At 44.9% G+C, this 13,214-nt stretch overlaps 1 protein-coding gene across 1 annotated transcript in view; it reads left to right on the top strand.

Moving 5' to 3' along the window:
* The window catches only part of LOC138580985 (proteoglycan 4-like), a 111,355-nt gene extending 99,924 nt beyond the window's left edge, over positions 1-11,431 (top strand). Inside the window, exon 2 of the mRNA XM_069651959.1 lies at positions 5,418-11,431. Within this exon, the coding sequence (XP_069508060.1) occupies positions 5,425-6,969 (1,545 nt within the window). The 5' untranslated portion in view covers positions 5,418-5,424 and the 3' untranslated portion in view covers positions 6,970-11,431. The remainder of the gene's footprint in view (positions 1-5,417) is intronic.
* Positions 11,432-13,214: the final 1,783 nt, after the last annotated feature.

Genomic DNA, 13,214 nt, shown 5'->3' with positions numbered 1-13,214 from the left:
ATAGTGCTCTTCCTGGGTTTCAGACTTCGCTCCCCCTTCCACCGGCTGGAACGCTCACCTGCTCCAATGGCCCAATCTCTACCTAGCTCTTCACAGGAGCTGCGCGCACAGGTTTCAAGTGATAAAAATGCCCTTCAAGCCCCACCCATTTTCCATATTCATGTCTGCCGGCGTTCCGTAATAGCTGCTCGATAAGGCAATCAAAGCTTTGAACGGCTCCAGTGAAGCGTCTATGTGCCTGGTGCCTGGTAAGTGGCGTTTGGTAGACACTGAGTTCCTTGCCGTGTCTTTCTTGTGAGTCATGTAGTTCATCTTCCAATGCCGGAGTTTCCGTAGGTAATGGTTCTGGAAAGGAAAAGAGAGAACACTTTTCAGCATGGGGTATGGTAGGCATTGGGTGATTTGGAGTGGTTGCACTTGTATTTATTTATTTATTTATCCAGGCACGTAAAGGGGGGTGGCAGAGACTGCGGCCCTCCCAACTGCACCATGCTTCTAGGGCAAGACAAGCGCTGGTGAACAGCTGGAAGGCAGTGCCGGATTACAGAATAGGTAAAGTAGCCACCAGTCTATGGGCCCTATGCCTTTTAGGGGCCCCGGGATAAGAGAACAAAATAATATTGATTTGATCTTGAAAGAAAATTATAATCAAGCTTTCTTAAATTCTTTCCAAAAGATAGAAAACAATGAATCAACTCAAAGAAACAAAAACTTTACATTAAAAACTCTATAGACTATAGAAAAAAACTGCATTCATGCAATGTACCCATTAACAACTTAACGTACATAAACCAGAGACATCAGATTCACATAACAGTTTGGGCCTCATTACAACCCAGGCAGAGGACCATGGTGCTATTAGCACCATGGTCAATGCCGGTGTCCGCCATGGCGGAATGGGGAATTACCACCCCATTCCGAGGTTGGTGGGGTGGTAATTCCCCATGCCGCCATGGCCCTTCCCCATTCCCATTTTTGCCCCATAGGGCTCAATGGGAATGGGGAAGGTGCTAATAACGGTACCGCAAATTGGAAAAACCAGCCGTTAAGTTCGGGTCCTGCAAAGGGACCTCGTAATCAGGCGTTAAGGGTTTAACGGCGCGACACCTTTTACGGCGCCGTTAAACCCTTAATGCCAGGGTCGTAATGAGGCCCTTTGTCTCTTAAAAGCTCATCTTCGGTCAGCTGGCAGTTTGTAAAAACAATCAGGTGCAAACTACATATGTGTTGTAATGTAGAGTAGTGATGGTCATCTCCATCTAGCGGCCGACGTGCACACTACTTAGTTCAATGTTATTCCACTACAGCGCACGCATCAGAAACCTCCAGAAACTAAGCTTTCTGTGAGAAAGTGTGTTGCGAGTTCCCGCCGACTCCAGACTGTAGTAGAATATTTGCGAGTAGAAGCTTTGAGAACACTGATGAGTATATATACGGTTCCCGACGTCTACGTTAACTTTTGGGAGTTATAATGAACCGTCAAATTTCTTCCTTAACAGAACAAATCTATCTTGTTCAGGCACTTTTATTCATTTTTTTACGAATTCTTTCATTTTCTTGAACAAAGCATAAATATTGTTTGTTGTCGCTCTTTTGTAGACCCATAATGTCAGCGCCTGAAAAGAAGAGGTACCAAAGCGTTGCCCAAAATTTAAAAACGCATTAGCAGATAATTGCCAGGCAGGGGCCCTGAAGTTTCGACTGCCTAAGGGCCTCCACAGTGTTTAACAGGCACTGCTGGAAGGCCTCCTGCCCCAGGTTGCGAGTGCTCCCTATATCCCCTTGAAGGTCAGGTCCCTGACCATGTCACAATATGTAAAGGTTAATGATTTTGGGGAAAGGGCAAGATCACTGTACTACGTCATGGCAGCATGTTACAGAACTTATGACATTGCTGGATGTATTTATTTTATTTTGTCATTTGTATAGCGCACCCGATCCAGAGGTATCTAGGCGCTGGTTACATAAGAGGTTGGTGACCTTAGTTACATATTGCATTGTGTTACAGATGTTACATTTAGGTTACAGAGTGTGGGAGACATATATAGCACAGGTTGTATAGCAAAAAATACATTTGGAAAATAACAACATTGAAATGAGGACATAGTGGGTACAGTTCATTGCAAGTAATGTAGATTGCTAGTATATAGTTGCGAGAGTAGGGTTGTGGTTCTTCTAGATATCTTGGGAAAAGAGCTAGGTTTGTAGGCCTTTGTAGAAGGACCAGAGGGAGGGTTCTGATCTTGGGGCTAGGGGCAGTGAGTTCTATTGTTTGGCAGCAATCACAGAGAAGCTGCAGCCTCCAGGTTTTTTTCGTTTGTACCTAGGGATATCAAGGCAGCAGGAGCATGCAGATTGGGTAGGTCTGTTGGACTGGGCTTTGGATATTTGTCTAGCTAGGTAGATCGTAGCGCTGTTAGACAGACATTTGTGTGTCAGAAAAAAGGTTTTGAAAGTGATGCATTCCCGGACCAGGTGCCAGTGGATCTTTCGTCTAGCTGATGATATGTGTTATTTTTTAGGGATTTTGAGTGTGGTTCTTACAGGGTCTGCTTGCATTGATCAGTTTGGCAGCGTAGGGCGCTGCCAACGCAATTGCATTTACTTGCCTTGTTAGGGAGAGCAAGGAGTCAAAATACACTCCTAATGTTTTTTCCTCTTTTGCTACAGTGATAATGTTGCAGTCGATGGTGAAGGATTTATAGGAGTGAGAGAGGTTGTTTAGCCGAGATTGACTGCCAATGAGGAGCAGTTCTGTTTTCTCATCACTAAGGCATAGCTCGTCCTGTGCCATTCAGGCTTAAATGGTTAGGTATATTTCACTTATTACGTTGGAGTCGATGTCATAGTTGCCATTGATGGGAAGGAGTATTTGGGTGTCATATGCGTAGTTGGTGTAAGTGACTCCCAGTTTATCTACGAGGTCAAAGAGTGGCTTGGTTAACACATTGTATAGGGTTTGTGAGACGCAGGAGCCTTGGGCCACTCCACATGTAACTGGGGCTGGGGGTGCTGCTGCAGTGGTTGAAAATGCTCTCATAGTACGGTTAGATAAGAAGGATTCAATCCATTTTATGGCATTAGCTGAGAAGTGTGCAGCTAGGGCAAGGTGTTGGCATAGCATATTGTGATTTACCAAATCAAAGGCTGCTGACAGGTCAAGTAGGAGGAGGATGGGCAGATTTCCCTTGTCTTTTATCTCATCCATTTGGATTTTGAGGTCCAAGAGGGTGGTTTCTGTTCTGTGACCAGGGCGGAATCCTGAATGGGGAGGCCAAGGAGGTTGTGTGTTTCTAAGTATTTTTGAATTTGCACATAAGCCACTCTGTCAAGAATTTTACTGTTGTGATGGAGCAGTTGTTGGTGTGGATAGTAGGGTCCAATGTGGGTTTTTTGAGAAGTGGGAGTAGCCAGGCTCCTTTAAGGTTTTCTGGAACATTGCTGTTGGAGAAGGAGTTGTTGATTAGGGATGTGATGAAGGGGGCAAGCTCTTCCACGCAGTCTTTGATGAGGGAGACTGGGCAGATGTCTCCTTGGCATCTGGTGGGTTTCAGGCCGTTGATGATTTTAGTGGTTTCTGTGATGATTAAGGGGGTGAAATCGAAACTGGGTGTGGGTCTGGGAGGTATAGGACGTGGGTCAGGATTCTGGACAACTGAGTCAAGTTTGGATTTTTTAGCATTGATTTTGTTTTGGAGTAGGACGCTTTTGCCAAGGAGGGCTTCTTGAATATTCTCGCACCAGGGCAGATCTTTGTTACAATGGTCAGGTGAGGGGGCTGGTGATTCGAGTTCACGTAGTTCATTGTGAAGAGCTCTCTTGTGCCCTAGTTTGCCTTTGCAATTCTCTCATTGTATGAATTGCCTTTTTATTGGAAGATGGCTTGTTGTACTCTATGGCTAAGGTGTTGAAGTGCTGTTTGTTCGCATCAGAAGGTGTTTTTTTCCAGGTAAGCAGTTCTTTTTTCGGCTCGTAGAGCTATCAGTCTGGAGGAGTACCAGGAATTCAGGTGAGCTGTTGATTTGGCTTTATGGTTGCCCAGAAGAGCAACTTTGTTAATGGCATCAAGGAGAGTTTGGTTGTAGAGTGTCACCATGGAAGTGGGGTCGGTGTTGGTGTGAGAGTAACTTGTGAGTGGAAGTAGCAGGGGGAGTACGTTGTCTGGGGTGATGTTTCGTGAGTTTCTAGAGCGTGCCGCTGAGGTAGGTTGAGATGGAATGTTCGGCGGGGCTTTATCGTTGATAGAGAATAGGATGATGTTGTGGTCTGACCAAGGGCATGGGTAGTTTGCTAGTATGTTGGTGTGGCAATTGAGGTCCGCTAGCCGTTCTAGTATACAGCCTTTGTCGTGCATAGGGTTGGAAATTCTGTTAAGGAGCCCATGCACTTCGATAGTGTTTGCAAGTGCTTGGGAATCTGATGGGTCGTTGAGAACTAAGTTGAAGTCTCCCAAAATGATGATTTTAGAAGAGGGCTTGGTGTTGGCTGAGAGGAGGTGTGCGATGTCTTCCTCAAATGATAGCAGGGGACCTGGAGGTCTGTAGATTAGGTGGATTGTGAGAGTGGATGTAGCGGAGAGGGAGATTTTAAGCGAGATTGAGTTCTCCTGATGGAATAGTTTGGTTAGGTATTTCTCTGAATGGAAGGTTATTTTTGGCGATGACAGCTACTCCGCCTCCTTTAGATACCAATCTGTCTTTTCTGAGGATGGTGTCGCCTTCAGGGATGGCCAGGGAGAGGACAGGGCTGGCAGCTGGGTGCAGCCAGGTTTCTGAAACAGCTAGCAAGTCTAGGTTGTTGGAGGTGATAAGATCAGCAATGTCAAGGGCATGTGCCAGGAGGGATCTGGCACAGGATAGGATGTGATATTGAATTAAGCACTCTTTCCATGCAGGACGTGAACAGCACACCTGCTGTATCGCAGAACTTAACTCCTGTATGTAAAGCTTTAGAAGTGTATGACAAATACGTTTCCTTCTTAGATTATTACAGATCATATACTGATTACCATAACATTCTTCACTCCTTGAGCGCCAAGGCAGAGTATGTTTGTCCAATTTGCATAAGAATGCATAATAACCCACCAGTTAATGAGCACTAATAGATGCTCTCAAAGATATTACATGCATTCAATGGCAACTAGCTTTGCAGAAACACGTTTTCCTTTCTTTTCTTAGTACGCCATTAATTTGATATTTCTCTGACTGCTCCATGCTGCCTTCTTGTCAGAGCCACCAGTCTGCCAAAGACCATCTTTCCACACAACTATACTTCTCTTTGGTTTCCGTGCAAGAACGGTATTTCTCATTTTCTATGCTGCTCCTCCAGCAGTGGATGTAGCTGAAGCGCAACTCACAGGATCTGTCTCTAATTGATGTTGCAACATATAAACGTTCCCCCTCTTTTCTTCTTTTCAGGTCTACCATGGTACGTGCATGGATTGTGTGCTTTGCGCTGGTAGCAACATGGGCGTTTGCCAAGGCAGGTGTCTCTGACAGTGGAACTCCCCAAACCACAGCTGAACCTAATACGGAAGCCACCCATGAGCCAACGGAAACAAGTCTCAACACGCCAGTAGAAGAGACTCCAAGCAATTCAACAAATGAGAGCCCTAGCAAGCCAACGGTCGAGAGTCCCAGCAACAAATTGATGGACGACGGTACAAGCAAGCCAAAAGAAGATACTCCCGCCGTGCCCACAGAGTGGAGTCACAACATGACAATGGAGGGGAGTCAAAAGAACCCTACAGAGGAGGCTACCAACATGCCACCAGAGGAGAATCATCACAATATGTCCACGGATGCAACACTCAGCAAGCCCACAGAGAGTCCCAACAACATGACAACGGAGAGTCCCAGCCAACCAACGCAAGGGAGCACCAACACGTCAATCGAAGAGAGTGCCAAAACACCAACAGACGAGACTCCCAACAAGCCTACAGAAGAGAGTCACAATATGGCAATGGGAGTGAGTCACAACAACCTGAAGGAGGAGAGTCCCAGCATGCCACCAGTGGAGAGTCACAACATGTCGACAGATGCAACACTCACCAAGTCCACAGACAGTCCCCACAACATGACAAAGGAGAGCCCTAGCATACCAACACATGAGAGTCCCCACATGGCAATGGAGACGAGTGCCAACAAACCAAAAGAGGAGAATCCTGACAAGCCAACAGAGGAGAGCCCGAAAACAATGACAGAAGTAAATCCCCATAATCCAAAAGAGGAGAATCACAGCCAGCCAACAGAGGAGAGTCCCCACATGGCAATGGAGACGAGTGTCAACAAACCAACAGAGGAGAATCCTAACAAGCCAACAGAGGCGAGCCCGAAAACAATGACAGAAGAAGATCCCCATAATCCTAAAGAGGAGAGTCACAATCAGCCAACACAGGAGAGTCCCCACATGGCAACAGAGACGAGTGCCAACAGAACAAATGTTGAGAATCCTAACAAGCTAACAGAGGAGAGCCCCAAAACAATAACAGAAGAAAATCCTGATCATTCAACAGAGAGTCACAACAAGCCAACAGAGAACAATTCAACCACCATCAAAAACAGTCCCAATACCACCACCAAGGATGCTGACAGCACCTCTGCCGATAGTCCCAGCATCATAAAGGACAGTCCTGCTACCTCCACCAACACAAATAGTACCAGCATCACCACCAAGTACAGTCCTACCCTCACCAGCACCAGCAAAGATATTCTGACAACCACCAAAGCTAGGCCTACCACCACAACCAAGAACACGGCTATCACCACAAAGGACAAAAATACCACCACCAAGGACCATACCACGAACACATCCAGCAGCAAACCGGTAACGATGTCCACAGGTCACACAAGTACCACGTCCATAGGGACACCGGCCACCACATTCCAGGTGGCAAAAAGCAGTGGCATACACCTGAGAGTCTTCGCTTGGCCCATTTTGGTAGTGCTCCATGGCCTCATCACAAGTTAAACTGTAATCTTCCCCTTGCCCAAAATACTGACTCAGCATATTTGTTAACTGTAATGACGCCTAAATGTTTTGAGGTAATACTTAAATCTATAGGTTGAATGCAATCAGGTGCTCACCCCTTTGGTCCTGTCTGTTTCCAAAACAGGCTTATTTGTCACCAGGGATATGATATGATATGATATGGCATTTATAACGCGCCTATACACAAGTGTTTCAAGGCACGAATAGGGCAGTTTATCAGTCACCACCATGTATGGGAAAAACAACTATGATCTTATGGGGGAGATCCCACTCTTGGGTGGGCTTCTGCCTATTTGGACTGTTCTTGCTGTGGGAAAGAAGAGAATAACATGTGCAATTCTGAAAGCTCACCATCCTGTGATTGGTTTGGGCATATTTCTGCATCTCTTTGATGCTGTCAAATATCCCCAAATGCTACTGCAAGGAGTGGTTGCCATGATCCCATTTATCTACCTTTCCTGACTTGGCCATTCAGAGGAACCTCTGAAATATACCTGCTACTTCTCTAGAAAAGTAGCAGCAGAATTGTATTGCTCTGCCTGTACCTTTTTAAATGCACCACCCCACACTGGGCACTATGATCATGTCTTGGATGTACAACATAAGAGTCATAAAACGCCCAAACCGTGAGTCTATAGGGCTGCGAAACATTGGGAATATCAACAGCACAGACTCAATATCAACTACCAATGTGCTCAGGTCTAAGAAAATGAACGAAAGGGGAGCCCAATGCCCTGGATAAAGCAGCACATGCATACTGGGATAGGATTGCCATGATAGGGGGCATAGGGTCTTCCTCGGTGCAAGTCTCTTTAAGATTTTCAAAAGGGTGTGTCTGGAAGCCTGATCCAGGACATGTGCGACACAATGTCTTCAGTGCCGGATTAAACCCTGTGGAGGCCCTTAGGCAGTCGAAAATGTGGGGCCGGCCTCGCATATAATATGAGAATGCTAACGCGCCACAGGCCGTTGTGCAGCGCAGCAGTGCATCAATGTGTCTGCATTACAGGGCCCCTAAAAGGAATGGGGCCGTTAAGACAGGGCCTAAATGACCTAATGGATAATCCGGCACTGAATGTCCTGCTTGGTTGGTGGAGTAGTCACGTCCATCGGTACAGGCACCGCCCATCTTCCTAGCCTCTCTCAGACACATTAAGAAATGATAGGGGGTGATCTTAGGAGTCCCTGTGTCACCTGTCTCTCTACCCTGTCCCACTCAAATGGTAATGAGGTGCCGATGGGGCGTGTCAAAGGGAAGGTGGCCAAGGTCCCACGGTTTGTATCAAGGCTATGGTGGAATCTGTGCATGGACGTGGGTTTAAATTAGATATTTATGTAGAGGCAATCTTCCAAACATTTTGCTTTAAAATAAAAGATATTGGAAATTGGAAATAGTTCCTTATTCCAATCCCCACCAATCCCCGACTCCCCCTTCCTTCTGCTTTGCAACTTTTTTCAGAATGATGTGTTAGCCTTTGCAGTCTAGAGGTGAAAGAGAACAGAAATGCAGTGCAGTTACTGCTGATTTGAGTCATTGTAGAGATAGGTATGTGCTCCGCTTCCTTCCAGTGCTGAAACACTCCTTGTTTAGGACTTAATATAACGTTTTTAAGTGTTCTGCTGTTAAGACACAATACGATCTTTTTGAGGGATGTCCAATTCGTTCCTCTTATTCAGGGGTGCAGTGATGACGACACATCACCTGTGGACCACTAATTCAAAGGTTGGGTGCTCTCCTACCCAGATCTCAGGGGGGCAGCCTGCCTGCTTTGTTGAAGAGAGAAAATAACCATTACAGATGTGCCCGGGGTGTAGAGGCTCAGCGGAGAGACCAATGAAGGAATGGCCATGAGATATGATTGTCGCCCCCACTCGTAAAGGGGAGTTTAGCAAACAGAACACATGTTAAATAAGTCTGGTACTGTGATATGATCTCCTCCAAAACACATTTGCCCACAAGGTGATTAAGGGGTTGTCTTCAAAACACTGGCCTTAACACACAAATGTCTTCACAGACTCGCACCCAGGTATCTAGCACAAAGGATCTCAAAACAAACAGCGTCCAGAACTTCCAGGCCCGCCTATGCCAAACGCATCATGGTCCCTCACACGCGGAGAGTGCGTGCTGGGGGCTCGGGTTTCCCAACAATGGCTGCTACTCTCTGGAACAACCTCCCAGACCAGATCAATCGAGTCTCATGACGCCTTACGCAAGGCATTAAAAACTAGGCTCTTTGTCTAAAGGACTTATCCACATGTGCGATATTTTACATATGTTACTTCACTGAATTTGACACACTATGCGATGTAGAATACTGTACTTTGTAATTTAACCCTGTAAGCAATTGTCTTGAAGCTTTATTCCTGGGCCGCTTAATGTAACCCTCAAGCAAGCCTTAAGTATCCTTTATAGCGCCTCGATGCCTGTGGGCTGCAGTGCGCTCTACAAATCCAAATAAATAAAAAAGAAATTCAGAGGAAAAGCTTTCGTAGAAACAGTGGGGATCAACTGATCAGGTAATATTATCCCCAAAATAATGTCACCATACATATAGTCGCTGGGAAATATTACAATGTAGTGGATCATAACACTGTTAGACTTCTTTCCCCAGCACTTTTCAAAAATCTTTTGTAATCACCATGCCACGTAGTGTGCGTCGTTTGCTTGTTTCCTTGGAAAGTGACACAAACACGTACAAAAGATGGAGAGGTTGCAGTGCACCAGTGGGAGTCGGATTGCTAACCTTTGAACCCCTGCGTCATTGGCTGGATGGAGCACCACGAATAGACAAGTATGCCTTGGATAACTTGCCTGAGGGGTGCTTTGATATCCTTCTAAAGATGCCAGGCGCTGCGTGCAATGTTTTGGTTCTTGTCTCAAACGCTGCAACCCCCTCTCTGAACTGTTTTTCGCACTTTTTCACGATTTGTACATCATGTCAGTTTTAGTGGCATTAAGGGGGACTTGATATTTAAGTGACATCAGAATGACAATGTATTTTTATTTGATATAACTTTACCGGTTGAAGGTGAAATATAATTGTAATAACATTTTTGATGTTTTACCTTTATGTGTCTAATCACTGCAATGTATTTGATTGTTTTGAAGTATGAATTTATGTTCTGGTTTACTGATGTGGCTGGCCACTTCTTTGCAACCTGTAGATGTATCAGTTTATATGGAAATCAGAATATGTCACCATCCCCCACCAACGCCATACTAGCACCTGTGGCGGGTGAGCGGCCACTCACGTTGCTCGGAATGCAGACAGAATCCTCTAGTAAACACCAGGTCCTGAGCCAGTTGTTGGTTGCTCTGGCTCCTTCCCTCCCTCTCGCCAACTCCGCCCTCCTGATGACAGACATGTAAACTCCCCTGTCTTCTCTGCAGCTTCCCACCCTCATTTCTGCCAACGTTGCCATTTCCGTGGCGGCCATGTTGCTTGTAGTCGAATTTCTTAGTTAAGAAATGCTTTGCACTCCATGAACACATATTTTTTTCTAAAGAAATGTTTACAGTTAGAACAACACAGTGGTCGAAGTGGGCGGGAGCGGTTGGGAGCGGTGCTCCTCTACTTCTTTTAATTAAGTTTTACCATTCCTATACTTTTATTTTTAAAAAAAACCGTTCCGGAACGGTTTAGTTTTAAAATAAACATGTAGGAAGCAGTTGAAACTTGCACTTTCAGTGCACTGCACTGAACAGTCCCTTAAACTGCAGGAACATGCATTTGGGGGTTTATATTGTGCATGGGAGGGGGTGTGGCGATGGGGTTTGCAGGGAGAGGTGCAGGCCCGTAGGGAACATAGCTCCGCTACTTCTTTTCATACACTTCGATGGCTGGAACCACAGTTGTTTTGTCATAACAGTGGTAACGTCCTGCCATCCTTGTTGATAGCTCTCATTTCACTTGGGCCGATCAACTTTGGCGGCCGGAGGATATCACCAAGTTAGGCCCATCACTAATGACATCATTTCCTAATCATAGAATGTCACCAATCCCATCCTTGTTACTGTTATGCACATGTGGGATGTTCCTACTAAATGGCCCACCTTGGCCGGCCTGGATGTTTTGGCTAATAAAGCCAGCGGAGCATAGCGCGGTATGTGCAAACCATAGACGGATCGGGGTCTACGTACCTCACATATTTCCAAAGCCTTGCTGCGAGAAACCACAGTTACAAATGTCACCAGACAGGTACTTATTTACAGAAGACATCGATTTGGCAATTGCATTTTTCAAAATGGACTTTCATGTCACATTCAATTTGCAATGTTTTATCTTTTAATCATGCGCTGTCAAATTTTGAACAAATTGTGTGGTGCTTAAAATTCTACTGAAAACCGGCCCCTGCTCTGACCTTAAACTGACTAAAATGGCTTCTTTTCGAATGTTGGGAATTTTAATAATGGATTATGCAAATAAAAACTATAATTCAATTCTTTTCAGGGGCAATATTTTTGTGGCATTTCATTTCGTGTGAAATGCAAATTTCACTTGTCTGTGTTACATTGGCACTAGGTGTATTTTAATGCATTTATGTCTGTGGTTTCTGAGACGTTTTAATTTTTAAGTTGAAAACAACATATCACAATGAGAAAAAAAGAAAATGATAAAAATAAATTACCGAGAAAATTGAGCAAAAAAGAAAAGTTTCGAATTGTGAGAAACATACCCAAAAAATGTAACATTTTCGAACTATGAGATGTATCTGAAAAATAGCACTTTCAAAATGTGGGGGAAACAACAAAGAAAATGAAGCCTTGAAGTTGTGGGAGCTATACCCTGAAAAAAAACAAACTTCAGAATTGCTGGATACATGTTCAAAAAAAGGGAACACTTTCGCATTCTAGGCAGCACATCAAATAAAAGAGAACTTCCAAACTGTGGGGAGTAGACCCCCAAAAAAGGGACGTTTTATTCCCACAAAAAGAGAGCACCTGAAAAATTTGAAATTGTGAGAAACATGTCTGAGAAAAAATAAATATTTTAGCTATGCGCGGTGGAGTCTCACACCGGCAAGAAAAAGTATAATTGGAGGTACGGACTGCCTCTTAGTAGCCCATCATAACAGGGGACTGCCCGCGGATCCCATTTGCATAATGAGAAAGACTGCCGTGTTGAGAAGCTTTCTTCCTCCACCTTTTTTCTTTAGCAACACTTTGGCCCCAATTCACAAAGGTTGTTCACTTTGTGGCGAGTTCCAAGTTTGCCTGCACGTGAAAAAAAATCACGTGTGATTACACCTCATCATGAGTACATATTTAATTTACTTTATGAAAGTGAATAAAGCACATTGGGCCTCATTCCGAGTATGGCGGTAAGGGATAGCGGCCACCGGTAACGAGACCGGTGGCGGTGATCCCTTACCGCCATACTCCGAGTTCCCTTTGCGCCCTCGCCCTTAACGCCTGCTTTGAGCAGGTGTTAAAGTCGAGGGCACAAAGGGGCCGCCAAGCCAATAACGGTGACCGTAATGAACGGTCACCGTTATTTGCATCTTCCCCATTCCCATTGAGCCCTATGGGGGCTCATTTGGGAATGGGGAAGAGCCTTGGTGAATGGGGAATTACCGCCCCGCCAACCTTGGAATGGGGCGGTAATTCCGCCATCCACCAAGGCGCTGCCGGTCCGGGTACGGCGTCAACCAAGGCGTTAATAGCGCCATTGGTTAGCACCGTACTCGGAATGAGGCCCATTATGTTATAAATTATGTACAACCTGAATTATAGAGAAACATTATTGCACCAACACCACCAACATGACTTCATAAAGCTGAAGCAAAATATAAAGTTTTAGAAAATGGCATCACAAACATTTTAAAAAGCATGAGAGAGGCTGAAGAAAAGATGGTTTTGGCTATTCATAATTCAATTGTGTGCTGTTACAAAATCTTGGGATATTGATGTGCATTGATTCCAGCTACTGTATCTAGAGACTCCCACTATAGATTTTAAGCAATGTTTTTTTCATCCTGAATTCAAAGGGCCTGATTAACAAAGAATTTGGTTTGTGGTTGCAAAGAGGATTAGACACAAATTGAGCCTGCAATGTGTGCAGGCATGATCGTCCACTATGAATCAAACTTCCTGCATGGGCAATTTATATGTGCCACACTTTGAATCCGCAAATGGACTTCATGCAACCAAAAATACCATTTGCAAGTTCCTGGATCTGCCAAATAACAAGTGACGTGAATCACTTTCAGGGAAACGGAAAGAA

This window comes from Ambystoma mexicanum, chromosome 3p, assembly GCF_040938575.1.
Source record: "Ambystoma mexicanum isolate Mex_15411 chromosome 3p, UKY_AmexF1_1, whole genome shotgun sequence".
In the NCBI taxonomy this organism is placed as follows: Eukaryota; Metazoa; Chordata; class Amphibia; order Caudata; family Ambystomatidae; genus Ambystoma; species Ambystoma mexicanum.
The sequence above is the reverse complement of the archived record's forward strand: the minus strand, read 5'-3'. Positions and strand labels throughout refer to the sequence as shown.